This window comes from Fragaria vesca, linkage group LG5 (assembly GCF_000184155.1).
Source record: "Fragaria vesca subsp. vesca linkage group LG5, FraVesHawaii_1.0, whole genome shotgun sequence".
Taxonomy (NCBI): Eukaryota; Viridiplantae; Streptophyta; class Magnoliopsida; order Rosales; family Rosaceae; genus Fragaria; species Fragaria vesca.
Window position 1 is genome coordinate 7744659 of NC_020495.1, and position 24520 is coordinate 7769178.

The 24520-nt window shown below is 39.3% G+C and overlaps 3 protein-coding genes across 3 annotated transcripts; all 3 read right to left on the minus strand.

Moving 5' to 3' along the window:
- Window positions 1-1057: 1057 nt before the first annotated feature.
- On the minus strand, window positions 1058-4590 carry LOC101314754 (flavonoid 3'-monooxygenase-like). The gene is made up of 3 exons (XM_004299260.1): window positions 3925-4590; window positions 2763-3209; window positions 1058-1876 (listed from the first exon to the last, which is right to left on the minus strand). Exons 1-3 carry the CDS (start codon window positions 4366-4368, stop codon window positions 1229-1231), a joined length of 1539 nt encoding a protein of 512 aa, XP_004299308.1. The 5' UTR covers window positions 4369-4590; the 3' UTR covers window positions 1058-1228.
- A 1996-nt stretch (window positions 4591-6586) lies between these two features.
- LOC101315050 (chaperone protein ClpB1-like) lies at window positions 6587-10596 on the minus strand. Its single transcript, XM_004299261.1, has 7 exons — window positions 10500-10596; window positions 9184-10358; window positions 8910-9091; window positions 8200-8822; window positions 7813-8092; window positions 7527-7724; window positions 6587-7434 (listed from the first exon to the last, which is right to left on the minus strand). Exons 2-7 carry the CDS (start codon window positions 10334-10336, stop codon window positions 7132-7134), a joined length of 2739 nt encoding a protein of 912 aa, XP_004299309.1. The 5' UTR covers window positions 10337-10358; window positions 10500-10596; the 3' UTR covers window positions 6587-7131.
- A 692-nt stretch (window positions 10597-11288) lies between these two features.
- LOC101315341 lies at window positions 11289-16646 on the minus strand. The gene is made up of 12 exons (XM_004299262.1): window positions 16395-16646; window positions 15636-15940; window positions 15226-15367; window positions 14967-15152; window positions 14543-14719; window positions 13825-13956; window positions 13445-13624; window positions 13235-13366; window positions 12912-13007; window positions 12596-12835; window positions 11836-11991; window positions 11289-11598 (listed from the first exon to the last, which is right to left on the minus strand). The coding sequence occupies exons 1-11, from the start codon at window positions 16506-16508 to the stop codon at window positions 11860-11862; spliced, it is 1836 nt and encodes a 611-aa protein (XP_004299310.1). The 5' UTR covers window positions 16509-16646; the 3' UTR covers window positions 11289-11598; window positions 11836-11859.
- Window positions 16647-24520: the final 7874 nt, after the last annotated feature.

Below are 24520 nucleotides of genomic sequence, written 5' to 3' on the forward strand. Positions count from 1 at the left end.
CCCTTCTATTTTATGTACATCATGAAATTATTTCAATAGTTATTTAATTTTTCATTATCGATTTGTTTTTGCATATATATTCTTTCACCTTATATATATGATAGTAGAAAATTTTATGTCACATGGTTGATATTGATCATAGTTTTAGCTCTAATTAAATATATAATATATAGTAAAATTTAGAAAATAGTAAATTAAAAATTAAAAATATATAAGAAAAATAATGGGTAAGGCTGTGGTGTGTTAATGCATGTCATGCATCAACTATGTCATAATGTTGTAAAATGAGTCCCAAAAGTTGTAAAATTAGTCCTCAAAGTTGTAATGTGAGTCCTTAAAGTTGTAAAATTTTAGTTACAACATTATTCCTCATGTGTCGTTAAAGTAGTAATTGAGTCCTTAAAGTTGTAACAACTTTTCTTTTATCATCTTGAAGACTCAATTATCACTTTAGGCACACATTTTACCACTTTAACGACACATGACGACTAATGTTTTAATTAAGTTTTTTACAACTTTAAGGACTCATATTACAACTTTGAGGACTAATATTACTATTTTAAGGACTCGTGTTACAACTTTATGACAGAGTTGATGCATGACATGCATTGACTAATTGTAGAATTTTTCGAAAATAATAAAGAATACAATCAATTAATTATCGAATTGGAAAGTCTAGAGAGAAAAGATATACTTCTTTTTGTATGATTATTGTTCTTAATAGTCATTACGTAAGAGGAGATAATTGTCATTCAATAACTCATAATAAAGGGAGGTCAAATGAGCAAATTTGGAGGTCTCAATAGCCTCACTCTTATTTAAGAGTTTACACACAACTTCAACATCAAAGTTGTCGCTTTGTAAACAATACGTGATATAACAGAAATTACCCTTTTAAGGTGTTTATTATTGTGAGCCATAAACACCACGCATCGGTTTTCTTTTGGTATGAGTGAGCAGAAATTATCTGTTTAACTTTACTTGCTTAACATTCTTTTAGCTGAACTCTGGTATACATCATTCCATAAGCTATATCCATTTAACAAATGAAAGGAATAATATAAAAGAAAGTCTCACAACCTATATCAAAAAACATCCATACATATTAGGTAATATGAAGGTTTTATATGGCATTTGTGATACAAATTTTTTTTAAAAACCCGCCTAAACATATAACACGGGGGTCGGGGGGTATCAAACTGGCCACACCAGAACATTAGCTCTCCAATTAAGATGATGAAGTTTTATAAGCATGTGGGGCTAGCCGGGTGCGCGGGTGCATCATTAACGGTGCAGCTCGTTGTAGAGTGAGCCCAAATGCTTCATCCATGTTTAACTTCTCAGGTGTCCCATCAGCCAAGGTCCAATCAAACGCATGGACCAATGTTGCAGTCATCAAACTAACCATACGGAGGCCCAAGCTCATCCCAGCACATATTCTTCTCCCAGCACCAAAGGGTATGACTTCAAAATCATTTCCTCTAATATCAACATTAGGCTTTTCGCCGCCCGGTAAGAACCTTTCGGGCCTGAACTCCAACGGTTCGGCCCATTCAGCCGGGTCACGCGATATGGCCCATACATTGACTAACAATGTGGAACCCTTCGGGATGTGGAACCCGTTGATTTCACAACTCTCGGCCGCCATACGAGGCAATGAGAGAGGAGTGGACGGGTGAAGCCGGAACGTCTCCTTGATAACGGCCTGGAGGTAGGTGAGCTTGGGTAGGTCCGGTTCTGTCACGAGTCGGTCATGTCCAACAACATCGTCCAACTCTTTTCGGAGTCGCGCTAACATATGAGGGTGCTTAATAAGTTCGGCCAATGCCCATTCTACCGTGCTCGATGACGTATCAGTGCCAGCTGTGAACATGTTCTGCATGTACATAATGCACATAATGAGTTAAAGATATAGTAAGAGCATCTCCAATAGAATGGTTATAATTTTTTGTCAAATTTGAATTTTGACATTTGACGTGATCTGATGTGAAATTTGACATTTTACTTCAATTTCTCCTCCAACCCAACTGTTAAATATTTGTAATATTTAACTATTCTTCTATGCTTATCTTTACCTAGTTAATTCTCTCTCTTTACATAGAAGCAAAAAAGGAAGAAGATAGAGGGAAGAGAAACAATAAAAAAATGAAAAGACGGCAGAGAATGGGTTGTCAAAAATAACAGCATGAAACCAAAATGTCATCACGGTATAATAGACATATGGGGTTGGAATGAGTTTTCAGATGTCATTTTATAACTATTGGCTCCACGTGGGATTTTGACATTATCACCGGAGATGCTCTAAAGCTTAAAGCTTGTTTCCATAAACAATAACAAACAAAGACATACAAGACAAGACACTAAACTTACTTTCGTTCCAATAATTTGAATAACAAAATTTACCTACGGTAAGAATGCGGCTAAAATTACTTGAAGGACAAGCTTTTTCATCCAACATTCCAACCTAGGTTAAATGACTTAAATCTCATCACAGTAGCAAGGTACAAGTGATGTATATGTGTATGGGGGTTAGTCGTCGGCCACCTGGGTGGGGACTGGGGAGTAACATTGGAAAGGCAAGGCAACCTGATCGGGTCCTAGTTCACTAAATGTCGAACAGGCACTATCACACACAAAGCCCACATGACCCATTTATTGACAATTCGGGCCATTTCAGTCAGGACCATCATAATCAAAATTAAACGTAACTGTAGACTTTGGGTACGAGTCAAAGAAAGAGAGAAAGAGACACGAGAGCTTACCAAAAGCAAAGCCTTGATCTCGGTGTCGGTGAGCTTGGCACCTTCGCCGTCGGCGTCTTCCTGGAGGGAGAGCAGAGTGGTCAACATGTCGACGTGCGCCGCCGTGCCGGTGCTCTTCTTGTGATCCTCGACAATGGCCATCAAGAAGTCGTCGAATCTCTTGTGGAGCTTCTTCATCTTGGACGCCACACCTTGCAAGTCAAGCCACTCAAGGCAGGGAATGAAGTCACCTATGTTGGGCACTCCTGCCAACACCATCATCTCCACCACCATTGACTTGAACTCGTCCGCCTTCGGATCGTCGCTGCCGCTGCCGTCGCCGAAAACCCTCCGCCCTACCATCACTCGCCCTAGGGCGTTGACCGTGCACAAGTTGAGTAGTTGCGCCAGGTTCACTACCTTTGACCCTGCATTTGCTAAGGCATGCGCTAGCACAGCTACCTCCTCCTACAATTATTTTGCATAATTAATTAATTTATCAAAAAACATATACACATGTAATCAATTCAGGAAATCCTAAGTTGAAGACTGATGTCTGTGTCACTAACATTAAAAACCAATTAAGTAAGAGCATACGCTACATATAATTAAGGATATCTGTTATTTAATTCAGGGAAAATATTTGTTAGGTAGAAAACACTGCAATCAATGAAAAATATTTAACAATTACTGTTAATGATATCATTTTTTAAGAAATTAAGTTAAAATATTTCAAACTCGATGCTCTAATTTTTGCATAATTTTTAATAACACGAAGAATCATGTCCCAAAATTAAACTAATTAAAATGAAAAACTTTTTTTTTTTTTCTTAAAAAATGAAATGGTCAGAAATAAGCTACATGTAACTGATGTAACAACTCACGTAAGGATTAAAGGATATCTATAAAATTACTGCTAATCAAACTCAAAGCTCAAATTTTCACACGATTTTAACTAAGATAAAAACTGATGAATATTCAAGTGGTGAAAACTGATGAGTGAAACCCTCTAGTCGTTTCTGACCCCGAACGTTAAGTAACTTGAAATCTTGACCACTTCACACTTATTATCAAACAGTAAATTTTCATACGAAAAAAAAAAAACGGTTAAAATTTCAATGCCCGAAAACGAAGCAGTGGTACACGTAAGAGTTTCAACGTAACGCAGCTGGTCAATATCTACCTGCCGGACGTGTTTAAGGTCATCCAAGGCCTTGCCGGAGAAAAGATGGACGGAGCTGATCTTCCGGAACTGGCGCCACCGTGGACTGTAGGGCCTGAACACGAGGTCCTGGTAGTTGTAGGCCATGTACTTGGCGCCGGAGTTGGGTGGCCGGCTGGAGAAGTTAGCGTCGTGAGTCTTCAAGAACTGAGACGCTACGGATGCTGATGCCGCCACCACTACGTCAACATAACCGAGGCGGAGGTGCATGAGGGGCCCGTGTTTCTGCGCCAACTCCGCCAGAGAGTGGTGCGGAAAAGGGCCCAAGTGAGGCAAGTTCCCGACGACAGGCCATGGTTTGGGGCCAGGAGGGAGAGGAAGCGAGCGACGTTGGGATTTGCCGGAGAAAAGAAGCCGGAATAGAACCACGGCGACGAGAAGGGTGATCGCTGCTATGAGAAACATGGTTGTTTGTCTTTGTGTTCAATATGAGTCGATATGGTGTTGAAGGTTTCTTACATAAATAGAGAAGGATTGGAGAGTGAGGTGTGCGGATGAGTTAGTAGGTTACAACGTGTGGGTTAGGTTGGAGTGTTTGTCGATTCATCTGTACAAGTGAAGGGTAGATGCACTTATTTGAAGGTCGGGTATCCCGTGGAGAAAAACTTTATGGTCGATTAATTTCATAATTTAAGAAAAGAATATCGACAGTAGCTTATGAGTTATGTATGACTTTTCATTCTTGAATTTTATATATGCAAATACATAATCACAAGTCACAAGAACATTTCCATACTGTTATTGTTGTTTTTTGTTTTGTTTTTATCGTAAAATATCTAAAAATATATATATATTTTTTGAAAGTCAAATATCTAAAAATATGAATGGGAGAGAGATGTGGAGGAATCTCAACCCTATTTGACTGATCAATTTGTTATCATTTTGCTGGTGAGGGTAAGAAGTGTACATTAACCTTCTCGTTTTTCTGTCATAAAAAAAGAAGACCTAGCTAGCCTTCTCGTTTTCCTAGTGGTAATTAAATAAGACTAACCCTTATTTTCTTAGTCAGTTTCTATTGATGGGTCAGAAGTAAATGGCTCATGTCATCTTAACAAACACAATTTGCCAAATATAAAACTTATCGGAAGTTAAAGGTAATTTTAAGAAACGAAAGAGTTTATTCGAGTATGTTACTTTTAATGCGTTAAATGTCATCGATTACGTACGTTACAACTCTAGCTAATTAGCTAGTGTGACACTTCACGATCGTTTTTTCCCAAATGCATATAAACCATGCACTTACTGAATCGATTTGATGCGTGCATCTTGGCTCGTAGCAAGCTAAGCTAACTACTTCCCTTGTTTTGTCAGGTTTCAGCCGCGCGCGGTTTATAACTCTCCACGCCCCACAGTTATACTGTACGCATAAGCATTATTGACTCGTTGTGTCTCTGCATGCAAAGAACTAGCTAGTTTGGTTCGTGGCTTGAAATGGAACGTACAAATATAGCGACCAAAGATATATGGGTATCTCTATATGGAAAATGTTGACAGTGTTGTTGACGGTTCACCGATCTTCATCAGCATCTTAGGCAGTTGGAGAATCTGAGTTCGATTCATAGGTTTCCAACTTTCCAGGCCAATACAGTTCGCCTCACAAAGATCAGAAAGATCAGTAGACTTGTATATATACGACTAGCAAGTAGTCACGTATAAATATTACAACTCTGAAAGTGAAATACGTACATATTGCAAGTTATTGTTCTTGGGTACCTACCTTGGAATCTTGGATTCTAGCTATAGTATATGGCTAGCTGATCCCACTCTCGTATCAGCTGGTTTGTAACTCTCCACGCCCTACGGTAACTGAAACCATATATATGAACTACGTACTGAACTAGTGACTCCGCAAACTAGAGCTACGATATATCCAGCTCGATCGACACCTCTCATCCTACGATATCTTGAAGCTTAATATCACTCAAGTATTGTACGTACTAAGTACGACTACATCATCAATTGAAGATGGAACACCAAGCAAAAAACCAACAATTAGCTCTAGATCTAGGGGTATACGTACGTAGCTTTCATGAATTCAATCTCCCTTAATTTGTCCCATATATATGTATTTGCTAACTGTCTCCTTCCCTAATTAAATCGATCATTTTCATGCCACTTATTGACAGCGCGCAAATAATTCGTTTCCACTTACCAGCCACAAGAAGGTTTGGTTCGTTATCCCAACTACCATACACACCCCAAGTTCGATTTTGGGTTACTTATGAAAAATGATCATCAAGATATTTGATATAATGAAAACATAGAAAATATCCATCTCCAACCTTCAATTTGGTAAACAGATGAATGTTAGTGCAATTGAAATATCAAAGTTGGTCCGTTACTAGTGCCTAAGGATCGTTTCAGATCCCTGCAAAGTTTAGAGGTCTGAAGTCGCAACAATAGCAATGTGATTGAAAGAAATACAGAACTTAGTACCTAATGGTACCTAAAGGGTTTCATCGTTTAGGTAGCATCTTTTGTGATTCAGTATAGAACATTATTTGACGTATGATGCAGATTTACACCTAAATAGAAAATTAATGCAAGAACATCAAACCGGCTGCACCACAAGTCCATAACATATAGCTCTCCGGTTAAAATGATGAAGTTTGGAGCTAGCCTGGTCACTTGGTGGCACCTTATCAATAAATTTCCAAAGCCCATTTCCCTAGCCCAGTTTGTGAACACAACCAACAGTTAATCATGGTGTGGCTCCAGTAAATAAAAGCTTGGTTATGTAGATGTAGTAGTAAGATGAGCTCATATTTTACCATCAATCCTATGGACTACGCCAATACGACCATCTCCAATCCCAGTAACAAATAATTCCAATGTAAACCAATAACTTCTGTTGGTTCAATCTCTAATAATCTGAAAAGAAGATATGCTGATGTGAAAATAGTGTAAAGAAGTTCACATCCTAGACATCCATACAACTCATAAATATTGATATGCACACGAAAGAGAGAAATATTAGCGAAGAGTGTAACAAAAAACCACAACTTAAATATGAAAAGAAATCTGTTACAAGCAACGAAGTTGCGCTTGGACACAGATTTTACAAACCGATGCCATCATCAATACAGATTACAGATGATGAGCACTAAAAGATACTGCATAGACTTTCGCACGTTACACCCCGGGAACAATAATAATGAAAGAAAAGGTTTACACATCCATGTCCTCGTCCTCATCCATTTCCTCAATCTTCATCTTCTTAACTGCCTGATGAGCATCATCGTTCAACCTTACTCCATTCGGTAGTTGAATCAGCACATCCGATTTCTGGCCGGTGACAGCATTAACCAGGCCTCCATTCTTCTCAACCCGGTAAACCAACTCGCCTCCATTAGGCCCTGCGTCTATGTACACAGTAGAGTTCTCATCTATCTCTTCTCTTATCAGCATTCTTGACAGCTCTGTCACCACTCTCTTCTCAAGCCATCTTCTTATGGGTCGAGCACCATAAACCTGAAAATAATGTAACGTTTAGTATTTCAATGCAGATGCATAGCAAAGCAAATATTGGACTCGAGAACTACAGTTCAGAATGGAGTACTTACCGGATCATAACTCTCATCCAGAATATAATCTAATGCTTTATCAGTCACACCCAAAGCAACACCCCTCTCAGCAAGTCGGGCAGCAACATCCTTCATTTGTAGCCTAGCTACCTTCCTCAGTTGCTCACGTGAAAGAGGATCGAAAACAACTACCTCATCCAGCCGATTCAGCAGTTCCGGCCTAAAGTGCGTCCTCACCTGTTCAAGTAAATGTCAAGTTAGATCTGCAATAGAAAGGGAAACCAGAATCTATAAATAGTTCAAACAATTGATCTCTGACAAATACCTCTTGCATAACTCGATCACGAGCAACTTGCATTGAACACTTTCCCAGTAAACCAGTTAGGAGATGTTCCGCCCCAAGGTTTGAAGTCATAATGATCACTGTATTCCTAAAATCAACTGTACGACCTTGACCATCAGTTAATCGCCCATCATCTAGAACTTGCAGGAGAGTATTGAAAACTGTAGGGTGAGCTTTCTCCACTTCATCAAACAATATAACACTATATGGCCTCCGCCTCACAGCCTCCGTGAGTTGTCCACCTTCTTCATGACCAACATATCTGTAGAAATATAACATCAGTCAGACTCTACTATACAGAAATGCAAGAGCAATTACCAAAAATAAATCTCTAAGAATGATCAGACAAGGCATTTGAACAAAACTTACCCAGGAGGAGCGCCAATCAGACGTGCAACAGAATGTTGCTCCATATACTCAGACATATCAATTCGGACAATTAGATTTTCGTCATCGAAAAGTTGCTCAGCAAGGGCCTTTGCAAGCTCAGTTTTACCAACACCTGTTGGACCCAAGAAAAGAAATGATCCAGTTGGTTGCTGCGGTCGGCCTAATCCAGCTCTTGATCTCAACACGGCTTCTGCCACAGCATCCACTGCCTGGTTTTGACCCACCACCCTCTTATGCAATCTCTCACCAAGTCCAATTAACCTGTGTTTGTCATCCTGGCCAAGCCTTGTTACTGGTATACCAGTCCAACGGCTTACAACCTCTGCAATGTGTTCTGGTCCAACAGTTTCAGTCAACATCAAGTTCTCCTCTGTGCTTCCTTCAAGCTGAGCAATAGCAGATTCCACTTCTTGAATAGCCCCGTAACGCAAATCAGCAGCCCTGGCTAGGTCATATCTTCTTTCAGCCTCTGTTAAAGCAAATAAGAGCTCCTCACGCTTTTGCTTAAGCCTTCGAATCTCATCAATCCTCTCCTTCTCTTTTCTATACTTCATCATCAAGGGTTGGAGCTTGTCTCTCAAGTCATCAAGCTCTCTCCGAACCTAACATCATAAAACCAATATAAGAACAATGAAACTACAAAATAGACAAAGTATTTCCATCAACACATAGCTAGATTCAACACTTACTTCAACAAGCCGAGCTTTGCTAGCTTTATCCTTTTCCTTTTCAAGCGCATGAAGCTCAACTTCCAGCTGCATTCTCTTTCTTTCAAGGTTGTCAATCTCTTCTGGTTGACTGTCAAGCTGGACTCTCACATTCGCACAAGCCTCATCAACTAAATCAATTGCCTTGTCAGGGAGATGGCGCCCTACAAAATGCGAACAAAGATGTAAACACCGAGAACAGCTCTACAGTATCATATTAAACAACTTGCACAAATCAGCTGGCTGTAAATTATACCTGTGATGTATCGACTCGACAGTTGCGCAGCCATAACCAAGGCTCTATCCAAAATTCGAACACCATGATGCCCTTCATATCTCTCCTTCAAGCCTCGTAGGATGCTAACCGTATCCGGAACACTGGGTTCCGCCACGTAAACCTGCTGAAACCTTCTCTCAAACGCAGCATCTTTCTCCACATACTTCCTATACTCCTCTAGAGTCGTTGCCCCAATGCACCGGAGCTGACCTCTAGCGAGCATCGGCTTGAAAAGATTTGCAGCATCCATAGACCCTTCAGTTCTACCAGCACCAAGAACAAGGTGGATTTCATCAATAAACAGGATCACCTTCCCTTCAGCCTCCTCTACTTCTTTCAACACAGCCTTCAGCCTCTCCTCAAACTCCCCTCTGTACTTTGCACCCGCCACGAGAGCACCCATGTCCAATGCAATCAGCCTGACATCAGCCAAGTTACTAGGAACATCCCCTCTTACAATCCTCTGAGCCAAACCCTCAACCACCGCAGTCTTCCCAACTCCAGGCTCTCCAATCAGCACCGGATTATTCTTCGTCCTCCGCGAAAGAATCCTCACCACCCTCCTTATCTCCTCATCTCTGCCTATCACAGGATCAAGCTTCCCAGCCTGCTCCACAAGATCCCTCCCATAAGTCTTCAAAGCCTGAAAATTCGTATCCCCAGAAGCACTCTCCACTTTCTTCCCCTCTTTACCCCTCAGCTTCTCAACCTCCGATTTCACCTTCGCCGCCGCAATGCCAGCCTCCTTCATCAAATCCCCAATCTGCGAGTCCTCCAAAAGCCCCAGAATCAACTGATCAACAGCCAAATGCGTGTCCCCTCGGGACTTCTGCGCCGACTGCGCCCTCCGAATCACCTTAATCAGAGTAGTACTCGCCGGTACTTGCTCCGGCGGAGGCGACTGCGACGGAAGCTTCTTCAGCGCCTGGTTGAAAACTCTCTCCACCGACTTCGGAGACTCCTCGCTGCCGCCGGCATTGGCAATCGCCTGACGGAAAATGCCGGCGGGGTCGGAGATCAAAGCGGTGGCGAGATGGAGCGGCGTGAACTGCACGTGGCCGGCGTCGCTTGCGAGTTCATGAGCGGCGGCCAGAGACTCATTGGTCTTGTGTGTGAACTTGTCAGGATTCATTCTACTTTTAACTTTCTATTACCTGAACGAAATAAGCAAAACCCCCAATCAAAATCAAAAACCCAGAAATTCAAGTCCTAGTTCATGTTCTGATCATCGTATATTCATATCAAAAAACGCAAAGCAAGAAATTGATAGAGAAGAGAGGAAGAGAGCGGCGTACCTTGTAAGATGAAGAAGATGATAGAATACCGTTCGGTGTGTATTGGTTTTCGTGAAAACAGTGTTAAGAGTTGTTTGTGTTTCTTCTGATTCTGAAATGGAGAGTGAGAGTGTGGGAAGGATTATAAGGAGGGACGTCTGGCTGACACGTCGGCGTCAAGAAAGTACTAGACGAACCTGGAAGCTCCGGGATATTTCCGTCTTTTCGTTTTTAAGGGCTTTATGGTAATTTTGGCATATGGGTTGCTTTTGGCAATGTTTTGTGGCCCACTAATACAACGAGCGCCATAATTCCTGTCCGGTTTTGGATTTCGGTTGGTGGAAGACTGGAAGCTGCTGGATGATCGGATATCTGAGCAGAACATTCTAGAAGATCGCATCAATCGGAGTCTCTTCCTTTTTTATTCCGGTAACGTCGTCTCATAGTAAGTTATACACTAAACAAAGTACAATAGTACCAAGAAATTCATGGTTAGCCACCGTTAAATTTGCATCTAAGGAGTGAAAACAAAACAAAACAACACAACTTAAAAATAATTTTCTTCACCTTTAGATGTAAATCTAGCAATAATTGACCATGAATCTTTTAACCAATTATTAACCAGGTGAACACTTTCAGTAACTGTGAGGTAAGCGTAGTTTAGAGATTTTTATGTAAACGCATGTCACTAACCGAAATGATGGAAAATAGGAACCATGGAAACCCTGAATAATTGGTAATTGTATTTGATAGAATTTTACAGCTGATAGCAATGTAAAGCTTTCTGCACTGGATTACCCATTACAGTTTCGGAAATGCTACAGTTTCTTTGAGAGAATGATAAGAGAAGAACACAACTTTCTTATGAACCAAATTTGCTATCAAGTATCCATATTTCAAGGCGCAAAATAAATGACAGATACACCGATTTCACATCCTTTCCCATATAACAAACTCTTGTTCATATATACACAAAACACTGCATAAATGAGTTGTAACGCCACAACGGACATGGGACATCTGGAACAAAATGGATTTCGTGACCATCTAGAAGATTTGACATTTAAGTTTGTCTCCATTTCATTCCCAGAATGAAGGCAGGGTAGGGTGGCCTAGTAATCTGCAAAATAATGTGTAAGATATTAGTAACTATGTACACATATAAGCTAGATTTATATGATCATTACAGACATAAAAAGAATTGATGAATATTTAATAGTTTGGACTTGTACTATATAAACAGTCATAAGTAGGAAAATAAAATGAAACAGTAAAGACTAAAGAGTATCATTCCCTATCTCATATTACAGAACCAAAACTAAATTCGCTGAAAAGATATTACTGGTAGAATACTCACATGAACTCATCCAAATGGATTACACTATTCCTCATCACTGTCGTAAACTACTGCCATTCTACGATGTGTTGTAGCCTTCCTAGGAGGAGAGTCTTCATCTGACTCAATTTCCTTGCGCTTGAGACCATGTCCAGAGCCCCTAACTCTTTGTTTAGGCTCCTATAAATTTATCAAAGGAATAGGATTAAAATTAAGTATATTAAACTGACAATAGTTGTTAACTGAGAAGGGCAACAATCAAAACATTATCAAGCTACAAATATGGTGAAAACTTAAGTTGCAACTATAATACTATATTCAACAAGAACCACGGCCAAAAGACAAAAATGCACTAGAATAAAACATCGCAAACACTAACAGGTATATCAACTCTCAAGTCATCCTAGCAAACCGTTTCTTTGAATTCACATACCAGAAAACTAAAACAGAGAATATAAATTAATGCAAAATGTTCTTGAACTTCACAAGCAACAAATATTTAGCAATGGCAAGTAGATTCAATAGAAAACTGAATTCTACTTCTTCTCATGACTGACAGTTGAGTTGAGAGAGAGAGAGAGAGAGAGAGAGAGCTATGTCATTTAAAGAACAAAATTCTAAATTAGAAGCCAAAATGATACAGTGAAGATTGCCATATAACTTGATAGAACAAACACCCAGAAAGACCATAGATATATATCTTATAGTACTGATATAACAGATCCGCTGACTGATACAAATAGCACAGAAAGTATTTCTATTCAAAAGAAAATAATCATACCTCAGCCTCCTCCTCTGATGCCTCATTTACTCCTGCCTCTTCTTCGTAATAATCTTTCTCGTCTTCATATTCCGGCTCTGGATCCATGGCCCTCTTACGTGGAGGAGACCTCTCATCTTCTTCCCCATCGGTTTCATATTCAGACTCACCTCTCTCACTATCAGATAGATCCAGCTGTTGCCGAGTAGATCTAGAAGTTGGAAAGGATGACTTGCGAGGTAACTCTTTAGGTCTTTGTGCCTAAATTCCCAATGAATAAGTATCAGAATTAATACATTACAAGAAGAAAAATGATAGAAAGACCTAGTTCTAGGACCTTCTTAGCATTCATAATGCGTTTCTCTGCTCGAGCTTCTTCCTCCTCAATGTGGCGGCGTGAACGACGAGAGTCGTGATAATCTTCATCATCATCCTGAACAAAGTGATCAAATAAGAAACCCAATTCAGGTGTGAATAGATAAGTTAGAAAGCAAAAAAGATCCAGTATATGTGACAGCAACTGATAATAGTCTTCTGCATGCACCACAAAAGGAGTAAAAACAATACTTGTGTTCTTCAAATGTCATAAAATGAAAAGTGGCAGACTAATCATGGTGAAGGAACCTTGAAGATGAAAAAGGCACAATAATAATAGAATACCTCACTAAGAGCATCCTCCAAGAAACCAGGTGAAAGTTGGCGCCTCCTGTCGACATTGGGTGTATATTTTCGATTCACCTTCTCCCTCTTTCGGTTAAGAAGTAAATTAGCTCTGATTGTTTGACTTTCAGCCTACACCACCAAACAAATTATCAACAGAAATGTCCACAACACTAAATACCAAACACTCACAAATAGGCAACACATTACCCTTTCTTTCTCCTCCTTTTCTCTCTCAGGATCGATGTCAGTAACACAGTTCTTAACCTTGTACACTTTTTTATGTCGAGAATCAACCAGAGCAGTCAATAGTCTATGTGAATTTGAGGCCAAAGAAGACGGCATGAACCTCATCTTCTTCATAACCCTTCCTTGTGATTGGAGGATCCCCTGCAAGTACAGTGCAATGGTAATCAGGAACAAGTTCTCTATCTCTATAGAGACCAACACAGAATATAAACTATATACTACTTCTTGGCAGACAGTTCTAACATTTCTTCAACCTGTTTAAAGCATTTCCAGATTTCTGATGAACCCCGAGTTGATCACAAATATATTGGTGTAACACACACAATTATTTGGACTTTTACCTTTTCGTGCCTGAGAAATAGGTGTGCTTGATCATGTTGTGCATCTTGCACTGATATATCTAAAACTTCATTCCCAATTAATAATTGCAAACTGCCGTCAGACCATCTTACAAAGCGTGCATTGCTCTCACACTACAAGCACAGAAATAATAAAAACAATAAGGACATGTATGACCATTAATAAACATGAAACTTCTAAAACATCTGGCACGTTAGGAAAAGGAGATATTTTAACATGGAAAAACAAAAATGAAAAGGTGGATCTAAAGGCTAACAGAAAGCACCTGAAAAATCTTAAGAGATAAAGAAAGAATAAACCCTAAACATATAGGCTAAAGAAGCCTCGTGTCCCTCTAGCTAACAGTTTCAGCTACATAGAAGAAAGGAAGAGTTCCTAAAATCAGCAGTGACTGAATAGAGCAGACCAGAACAGCCATGAAGAATCAACTATTGCTTCAAGCTGAAACAAGGGAATTTGGAAGACCCAACTAACAGTTTGCAAATTCAAAGATCAAAATGACCACCTCACAAATGAACAAAGGACAAAATGACAGCAAATAATGTTCATTGACTAAAATTCAGACTACATACTACATATGTGAAAGCATATGTTGTGACATACGTAATTAAGTGAGCAAAAAATCTTTCTTATGCATACATGACTAGTGTATTCAGAAAGATAAATGTGCATGTATAGCAGGTTAGAGTAATCACTTACAGATACTCTGCCATCTGAATTTCTAACTTTCCTCCAGCGTACAATATTGTTCTCCAGACGTATACGTTTCTTAGTTCCAGATTCATCTGTCACAAACGTGTCTTCCTCCACATATGTCTTTGGATCAAACTGTTTGCGGTCAATGCCCATGATATTCGAAACTTTGATCATGTTCATCTACAGAAGGTCAGAAGGATGCATTTCAATCACACAATGTTCCACCAATAAAATGTTCCAGAAGGATGAATTCGAAAAAGACTTGGCTTTGATATTATTAATATTAATATAATAAGCAATCTTAAACTACACCACCGTCATGATACATAGTCTGACATAAAAGAGATAACGTCCATTAATGTGATCCTAGAAGCTGATAAAGCAATTATTCACAAGTGATCACACCATCTATAATCAAAATACAAACCTTTTCGGGATGAGCAGGAGGGGGACGCAATGGAATCTCTAGCTCTAATGGGGGACCGACAGGTCTCTCCCTAGGTTTAACGTCCATATTTTCCTCTTCTGACTCATATCTAGCATCTTCATCCTGCATTGCATCCTCTATTCTTGGACTCTTGTCATAGCTCTCTTCCTCTTCCATAGGAGATCGCTGAGGCAGCAAAACCCTCATATCATTACAACTGCAATATTAAAGTTCAAAGCTTTCTAAAATCCATACTCACATTTGAATCATGCTCCATGTCATCCCGATGAGCGTAGCGTGGTCGATCATCATCGTCTTCTTCTTCTTCAGAATCGTCACCAAATACATCAAGTACAGCAGAATGCACATTACGAGTCTGGTCTTTCTCCTCTGCAGGAGAACTGCATTAACAATTAGAACTCCAATCAGTCAAAATAACTAGCTGCTAGCTCAAAACATGTGTACATACAAGAAGCTTATAGTAATTTTTTCTTTTTCTTTTTCTTTTCTGGATGCAACAATAACAGAATGAATGATAATAATAAATAAAACTATTAATAAACAAACTATGCATATCCGTGAGAAGACATAGAATAAGTGTTGCTTCAGATATGTTTCTTCAAATGCAAAATGTGTAATATAGAAATAGAGAGAAATTTAGTGATTTACCTCGGACTTCTAGCCTGATTAACCTCATCATCATCGTCATTGTCATGGTAGTGATTTTCCTCAGACCTCTCGGATCCAGTCTCAATCACATTTCGTCTCCGGCTTGTTAACTCTTCTTTTTCATCAATGTCAGTATTACCCTCACTCTCTTCTCTTTGGATTTCCACTTCCTGAGACTCCCTTTCCCCCTCACTTTCTCCTGGATCAGGATCCGCTTCATGCGGCTCCCCTTCACTCTCTACTTCCGCCTCTCCCTGGCCCTCCACTTCGCCTTCACCCTCAGGCTCCAGCCCTCCTCCTTCGTCCTGAAAACCAAAACCATCACAAACACATACGTAAGCAAAGCGCACAAAGCTGCTTGCATTCAACTTTTAACAAACAAAAAGCACATAGCTCCTCCTTTCGTCACTAATAACTTATAATCATCACCGATACTCGTATAATTACTCTCCCTCTCCTGTAATTTACATATTTCATCTCTAAATCATACTTTTCCGAACATCAAGCGACTAACAGTGATGGATTTCTTGAATCATATTGAAGTTTTGTGCATAATCTATGGAAGATGCAATGAGATTTATCCATAAACCCTAACAGCAACAGTATATAATCCTGAACAACGATTCTTTTACATTCATACAAAAATGTAACGCTTGAGCTGAGCTGCGATTAGCTTGAGCTAGTAAAATAGCAAGGTCTAAAAACCAAAACGCTAAGCAATCGAGATAATGAAATTGGGGAGGAAGAGAGAGAATTTACAGAGGCGTAGTTGGGCTGGGGATTGGACTCGTGCTCAGAGTCGACCTCTTCTTCTTCTTCGGATTGTTCGCCGAAGAGGTTTTGCATCATCTGGTGTCTCTTCTCTTCCCCCATCTCGGAGCTCTCAACTTTCGACGCGGCAGATCTGGAGCGACCTGCTGGTTTTGTTCGTCCCTGCCTGCGTTCAGCTCCGATTTCTTATTTCTTTTAGGTCTTTGTTTTTTTGGCCCCGATAATAGTGTTTTAATCAGTATTTCTTTTAGGTTTTTGTTTTCAGTTAAATAACAATGATATTTTACTATATTTCCCCAATCAGATTTTCTTCAACTTCATTATTTAAAAAAACAATAATGATAAAGGAAAATGGTCATTTAGTAATAATTTAGACCCCTTGTTACCCATTTCAATGGATCTAATAAACATGAGCCCATTTTAATATAAGATGTTCTTACTTGTATCTAAATACACAAATCTATATTAAAGTCATAATAAAAAAATAATTTTGTATATTTTTAAGACAATTTTACTCTCACCACTTCAACATGTATAGAGAGAGAGTGTCACATCCCGACCCTTAAATTTTTACCTTATTTACTAGCTTGGTTATACTAAGAATTTTACCGTCTTCGTCATTGAGGTTATAGTTTAATTGGTCTCTAGAGGGGTTTTGAGGGACAATTATTTCGGAGAGTTATTCGTAGGAAAAAAATTTGACGACAGTAAAAATGATAAATTTTAGCTAGTAAAAGGTAATATTTTTTCTTAGGGTATTATTTTTGGGGTGTTTTATTTTTGGAGTTGGGTTTGTTTTACAGTAGTTTAAGGACTTGGACCGGGTGTAGGAGACCCAAGTCTTTTTCTTCTCTTTTTTTCTTCCCGGTTCTCCCTCTTCCCCCGAGTTCTCCCACTGTCCGATTTTCTGGCTGTCCGCCCGCCGCCGTCCGGCCACCGTTTGCCGTCGCTCCGGTCCCAAACGGTCGGCCTCCGACCCAGCTTCCATTCTAGGCCGATGAGAGTCGCCCTAGCTTTGCCGAGAAGGAGTTCTCTCGCCCGGATTCTCTAGCTGTAGGGGTGATTTTCTCGCCGGAACTCCCTCCTCCGACCACCAATCCAGGCAAGCCATATATGGTTTTGAAGGTCTTCAACCCAGTTGTCTTGCCCTAAAAGGACTCACTCCGGTTCGCTTCAGGTGAGGAGAAATGTGGAGTTGAAATTTCTAGGGCTCTTTTGCTGTTTTTAGTCGATTACCCTAGTTAGGCTTGGAATTGATGTTTGTGCTAGTTAGGGAAGTTGTAGAGGGGGTTGAGAGAAAGATGCTGTCAAAATTTCATAGGAATTGGAGGTCGCCGGAGTCGGCCTCCGTCCGTCGCTGTTTGGGAGTTTTGTATTGTTTCAAGTGTGGAATATTAATTGGAGTTTATTGATATGAATTATAGAATTTTTGGATGAGTTTTGGATAGGTTTGTGAATTTCTGAAGTTTGGTATTTTTGGCGGTTGAATAATGTAGAATCCGGCCGTAGGATTTAAGTCATTAATCTGTAGAATGCTGAATTAGGGCTGCCGGTATGTTCGGTAAAGTTTGAGCCATTTTGAGCCATTTTGAGTTAAGAATGACGAAGTTGGGCAATGATGAGTGTGTGGGAGGCTCACGTTTAATTTTGCCCATTTTGTTTAAGTATTGGATTTTTAGTGGGAAATTAATTATATATTTGGAACAGGACGAGAGGAGGCCCGAGCAGAAGAAGCCTCGGAGTGACATTAGGCTTAGGCCTATTTTGTGAGTGGACCTTTGTTTTAATTGAAAAGCATGTGATGAATTATTTTGTTGATCATTTATTTCTTCTTATGAGACTTATTGATTTCTCGGTTATTTGGCAATTTTTCCTTCTTTGGAGAGTTCCCGAAAATGAGATTTTCGATGGATATGTTTATTGGATGTTATGAGAATAGTATGTATAATAAATGCTAGCTAGCCATACGTGCTTGGTTCGTCATAATGAGGTAAAATACCATTATGGCGTGACGTGAGTGTTAGACACAAGCATCATAGCCCTATATGAAAACTACTTTCTTTTCTGATTTATTTAGTTTTTCATATAGGGAGTCCACACGTATATATACACCGTCCTCTTCGGTCATAATGTGAAAATATTTCATTATGGCGTGACATGAGCGTTAGACGCAAGCGTCGTAGCCTTGTATGAATTTCTATTTTTCTAATTTGTTCATAGAATTCATACAAGGAGTCTGACGAGTGTAAATACATATGCATATATGTTTATATATAGTTTAGCCTGAGATGCTCCATTTTATTTGAGTTGGTGACTAGCCGGAGCTAGTAGTGAAATTGCTAGTTTATGAGTTGAGTGCTTTTTGAGCGGTCGCATGCAGCATAATTTTTCTATGGAAATTAAAATGGGAATACATAAATATTTTTATTAATTTTATTTTTGTCCACTCACTCTAACGTTAATAAATGTTTTCCCCTGGGCCTTTCGTTTTAAAATGCCAAGTCTGCAGAGTTCGGGTTGGATTTAGTAGGAGACGAGGCATAGTCACCCGCATTTCCATCACTTTTCATCCGTAGGTTACCTGTTTAACCTACCTGTGTTTTCTTACTTCCGCTAGTGTCTAGTAGCTCTGAATACTTGGGTTTAATGTATATTATTTCAGTTGTGGGCGAAGGCTTGTTGACATTTTAGAATATTTAACGGAGGTTGTATGTTATCTTATTTGGATATTTATGTGTTGATTTGGAAGATGTTTTATTATTTTTTGTGGTGGTTGTGTTGGGGAGCACGTAGGCTCCAGAACTTAAGGGTGGATTGAGAATTTTAGAAGTGTTTGCAGGTTTTCTTTAGAAAGGGTTGTCCATTTGCAAGAGAGGTTATGCCGAATTTTCGGTAATATCTTTCTTAGAGGTGGTCCCCGCAGGATTTACTCCGGGTTTTAGGGTAAAATTCGGTGTGGGTCTTGACAGAGAGAAAGTAAATAAGTGAGAAGACTTTGCCGGAATCTCTCCGAACTCCAGTTGCCGGATTCCGGTCATCGGTTGCCGAAATTTCTTCGGTCGCCATTATTGACCCCTAGTAACTCATATTTTCTCCGGTCACGGGATTTCAATTACCGGTAACTCAGTTACTGACCCCAATAATCAGTTATTTACCCCCAATAATCAGTTACTGACCCATAATAATCAATTACTCACCCCCAATAATCAACTTATGTTAGCATAATGTAATAGAAAAGAAGAAATATCAGCCAATAATCTAGTTACTGATCCCAATAATCGGGTTACTGACCCCCAATAACTTAGTTACTGACCTCTAATAATCAGTTATTAACCCCCAATAACACCTAGTAAATATGTTATTGACCCTCAATAATTAATTCATAACCGCAGTAACCTTCCATAGTTACCCAGATTACTGGCCCTTAGTAAAAAACTAATATTACTGACACTTGGTAAAATTATTGGTCCCTAGTAAAAACAAGATTACTATCTACTATCGAGACCCAATCCTTGTCAGCCGCCGTCTCCGTCGAGACTTTAACCGGAGAAGACTCGCCATCATTAACACCTCAAAAACCCTAACCCTAACCCTAACCTTTTCAACGTAGTTTTTTATCTGAGGCAATGGAATAGAGAAGCAGGAAGACAACAGAGCTTTAGCGGCAGAGGAGGCGCTCCTATTGCCGATGCCAGAGGAGTAAGGGAATAAGAGAATCTAGAAGAGGCAAGCGAAGAAGATGAAGACGTAGAGAGCGAGACTCGGTTCCCAAACAAAGCTCTCAATCACCATCGCCATATGATTCTTTCGATTTCTCGAATCAAAACCCCTAGCTTTGAAAAATCTCAGTGATTGGGAGCTTAGCTTGGAGATCGAAATCTTAGTGCTTGAAGATCAAATCTTCTCCTTGAGTATCAGCCGCCAGAAGTTGAAGACTTAGGGAGATCTGATCAATTCTGGCAAGAGGAGAAACGACGGTGAAAGAGAGCGGAGGTGAGAGGTTTGAGGAGGCTGGATCCGAATGAGGAGGAGGAGGAGAGGCGAGTCATTCGTCGCCGGTGGTTAGAGAGAGAGAGAGAGGAGAAGGAAAAAGAGATAAGATATGTGTGGGTTTAATCACACAAAGGGTAATAACGTCTTCTTCATAAGAATCATTGGAATAAGCTAAGGGATGAAAGTTTCATTGGAATGAGATTTAGTTTCCTTGTTTTTTTGCATTTGGGCATTTTCCCTAATGATAGATCATATCCTTTGACTTTTATTGTCTCAAGTCGAGACATTCGATAAAATTAGAATGATACTTTAATTGTTGTAATAATTCAATAATTAAACTTCATAGCTTCTCAGTCTACTTACCATAACGACATTAAACTTTTCAACATTTTATCACGTGATCGGACATTAGTATATTACAGTAATGATGGATCATAAGTTACTAAGATTTTCGTTAACAAAGTGGTCTACTAGTGAACTCGATGAACATTGCTTCTGTAATCAATTTTTGGTGAATCATAATTAATAAGATTTTCGTTAACAAAGTGGTCTACTAGTGAACTCAATGAACATTGCTTCCGCAATCAATTTTCAACGTTAGGGCGGGTGTAGCGCCCAAAATATCGTTTTCGTGGCATATGATCCAGTGGCATTGTGACTTTATTTGGTGATTTTACATTTTTATGTGATAATTGTTCATGACTTTGTGTTGTTTCAAAGGGCATTTGTTTCAATGGTATGCCAGGTGGTTTTGTGTGGCGGTTGTTCCCGTTGCTTCATATTTTTTTTGTAGTTTAGGATCAAGTGACATAACAATTATATTTAGTACTTTCACATTTTCATGTAATGATTATGTATGTTGCTTTAAAAGGTGTGGGCTGCTAAAACATCATTTTCATGATTTAAGATCAAGTGATGCAACGACTCTGTTGAATAATTTCACAGTTTACGTGACAATTGTTAATGATGCTTCAAATGATGTAGATCTCTAAAATATTATTTTCGTGTTTTATAATGCAATGACATAACGACTATTTTTTCGATTACAAATGACATAGCGACTCTACTTAATACTTTCATGTGGCAATCATTCATCGTGCTTCAAATGGTAGTTTTATGACTAATATACTTGTATGGATGTGTGGCGAGGGTCGGTTATATGGTCACAAGAGGAGTTTTTTTTTTTTTGGGTAGAATGACGAGAGGTTATTGGGAGTGACTTACTGCGAAGGTAGGGCACAAATGCTAGCAGCACGATGTGACATGTTGTTACGATTTTTCATTGGGATGTGGCTTTATGAGTATAACTTTATTCTTCTAGTTGGATGCTAAGTTTGATGAGGGTTTAAATACATTTATGACCGGTAGTCCCAACTCCTGTTAGTTTGTAGCAAACATGTGTGAGGGGCACTCAAGTTCATGCGTATGAGACAACATTTTAGTATGACTTTGTTGGGATGCTATTGTGGACCTAAGTATGAATACTCATTGGGTAAATGTGTTGTTAACTTGTTAACAAAACTGAATTGGCATGTTTACTCTCGATAAAATGAGGAAGAAAATCATCATGAGAGGTACTACTTACATGGTAACTTTTGTTTATCTCATCTCATTTATCAAATCGACCACCAACGATAACACAAGCCCTCATGGATTCTTTTGGTGTCATTTTGAACCAAATAAATTTTCCAAAATTTGCAATGTTGTAGAATTTTGTTTGTATCTTTCATATCACATAACACAAGCACCCCATTCTTCGATGCCTTATTAACATAATTCAGATGAAAATTCTCAATTTTTCATTATCATAGAATTGAACTGCACGTGTCGGTCAAAATAAACATCAAATTAACTTACTAATTTAATTAAAAGAGAATATGTAAGGAATATGTTCTTTTAGTGATAATTCCAGATAATGTATATTCGTCAAAATAGTAAGATCCAATAATATTTTTCCTCGAGCTAAAGATGTTCATATACAAACAGGTTGAAACTTGAGAGCTGAAGAGATGGAGGGAATTCTGTTGTGCTTAGAATTTGAAAAGTTCCAATAAAGTAGTGATTAATTGTAACAATAATGTGATTCCATAAACACAAAATTCACGTGGCGAAATATAATTGCAGGAATACCATACTCTACCTCTACCAACAATCTTTGACGCTTCCCCTTTCCCCCAACCCCGGTTCGGATCCAAACCGCCCCGCTTCGTCACCCGAACCTCAGCCTTGGCCCGAGCCTCACATTTGTTTCTCTGTTCGTTGAAAATTTCGCACTATTTCGATCACTTTCTCTCTTTTCTCTCTCTGCTATCTGAGCTCAAAAGCCCACCCCATCTCTCTCTCTCTCTCTCTCTCTCTCCCTTACCTCTCTCTCCGATTCGAACCCCACCGCTTCGGTCGGCGCCGGACTCAGAAGATCAGCTCCGAGCTTCATTCCCGAGGGCGCAGCGTCACTGTGAGTCTGCAACTCTCTTTTGAAACCCTAATTTTTTATCCAACACGACACCGTTTCTGATGCAAATGCAAATCTGCGCTTTCGGTGTGGGACTTTATAGCTGGGCAGCTCAGTCGGAGCTTGTGGAGCTGTGATTGTGGTGCTCCGGTTTCGATCTTGTGTGTTTAGCTGTAAATGCGGGATGTGAATAAGGAAAGAATTTAGGAGCTCAATAGTGTTAAACACTTGCTTAGCTATTCTATTTTGCTAGGGATACTCAGTTTAGTTTGGCTTGATTCTAGAATTGAATGCGGAAGGTTTCTTTCTTTTTCAATTTTTCGTGGTGAAGCTAATCGGAGAGGAAGGTTATTATGTCAGATTTGGGCTGGGTTCATGAATTTCGCATAGTATGGACGCATTGGACTCCTCCTTTCGGCCTTTGTTCGGTTGCGGCACTCTAGAGTGCAGTGAACCCCTGGCCACTATGTATTCCTATTTTGCTTCCATGACAATTAGGATTTTTAGCACTTTAAAGTACTTTCTAAGTTATAAATGATAGCTGACATTTATGTTTGTAACGTATAAATGTTGTTTAAACGAATAGGGTAATGCTGGCGATATCTTCCTAGTGTGTCATGTCTGGAGAGGACGCGTCATATTTTCTTTCATTGTGATATTGCTCTGAGGTTGTTACATAGCCTTTTAGTTGCAGCAAGACCTTTGTGGTACATGTGGCTGTATTCTTTACTTGTTCTGTTCATTGGTCGTGGTTTTTGGTGCTCTACGTGTGTATTGTTTGGGTGAATGCTGATGGTTTTTGGGTTTGTAATTAGGTCTTCCATTCTTAGATACTGTTTTTATACCAAAAAAAAGAAGGCCTTTTAGATGCAGCAAGAATGATAGACTGTCGAGATTTGAAACTGGGAGGGTTGGCATATCAAATTTAATAAAATTGAAAAATCTTATGCAAACTAATCTCTTCATTGAGAGCATCATTTTGCAATAGAAGTTTTTCACTTGGTTCTGTCATTTAATAGAGAATAATTCTAGTGTCTGAAACCTCTTATCTTAGGATATCTAAAATGATCTTGATAATCCTTTTATGCAAAGAATCCCTCTGTTGATAACAATTCCTATTGTGCATATGTAATCATAATTTAGTTGGATTTAGAGGTGCTATTATATGCCACATGAATATGTTAACGACAGCTATGTCGTCTGGGTTTGTTGGTTTCCTCTACAAGAAAAGCTTTTAGAAAAGTGTCACAGAAAAAAAGTGGTAACAGGAATCACCATCATGGTTGTATTTGATAGTTGTCATTCTGCTTTTTATGTATGACCTACTTGGTATATGCCTAATGCACTCACATGGTTGTATTCAGGTTAAGTTATTTGAACTGAGGACATGGCAGTTGGAGTAACTCTAAAATATATTGGAATAAGGTTCAGATGTGTATTTTTTTTTTTTTATAGTATTTTATATGATTTGTGGTCTGCTGGAATGACAAGAATACTAAAGCTCTGAACTCTCTTCATATTTTCATCAGGTAGTTTTTTTCTAAAAAGAATTTTAGCTGCTGCAATTTTGTGGCCGGATTATCTATGCCTGGAAACGAAGTTGGAGACAGGGTCCACAATTTCTTTGGCCAAGAGAACTTGTCACAGGGTCAGCGTCATCCGCAGGCCA

What these genes read in the sequence shown, in the direction of transcription:
- LOC101314754 (XM_004299260.1), bottom strand. Translation starts at nt 4,368, where the DNA reads ATGTTTCTCATAGCAGCGATCACCCTTCTCGTCGCCGTGGTTCTATTC. An exon ending in ACCTTAAACACGTCCGGCAG is followed by an intron (nt 3,210 to 3,924) that starts GTAGATATTGAC and finishes AAATAATTGTAG; the next exon opens with GAGGAGGTAGCTGTGCTAGC. An exon ending in AGATCAAGGCTTTGCTTTTG is followed by an intron (nt 1,877 to 2,762) that starts GTAAGCTCTCGT and finishes ATGTACATGCAG; the next exon opens with AACATGTTCACAGCTGGCAC.
- LOC101315050 (XM_004299261.1), bottom strand. Translation starts at nt 10,336, where the DNA reads ATGAATCCTGACAAGTTCACACACAAGACCAATGAGTCTCTGGCCGCC. An exon ending in CTGATTGGCGCTCCTCCTGG is followed by an intron (nt 8,093 to 8,199) that starts GTAAGTTTTGTT and finishes ATATTTCTACAG; the next exon opens with ATATGTTGGTCATGAAGAAG. An exon ending in TGGATGAGAGTTATGATCCG is followed by an intron (nt 7,435 to 7,526) that starts GTAAGTACTCCA and finishes CATTATTTTCAG; the next exon opens with GTTTATGGTGCTCGACCCAT.
- LOC101315341 (XM_004299262.1), bottom strand. Translation starts at nt 16,508, where the DNA reads ATGGGGGAAGAGAAGAGACACCAGATGATGCAAAACCTCTTCGGCGAA. An exon ending in TGGAGGATGCTCTTAGTGAG is followed by an intron (nt 13,008 to 13,234) that starts GTATTCTATTAT and finishes CACTTTGTTCAG; the next exon opens with GATGATGATGAAGATTATCA. An exon ending in CATCAGAGGAGGAGGCTGAG is followed by an intron (nt 11,992 to 12,595) that starts GTATGATTATTT and finishes AATTTATAGGAG; the next exon opens with CCTAAACAAAGAGTTAGGGG.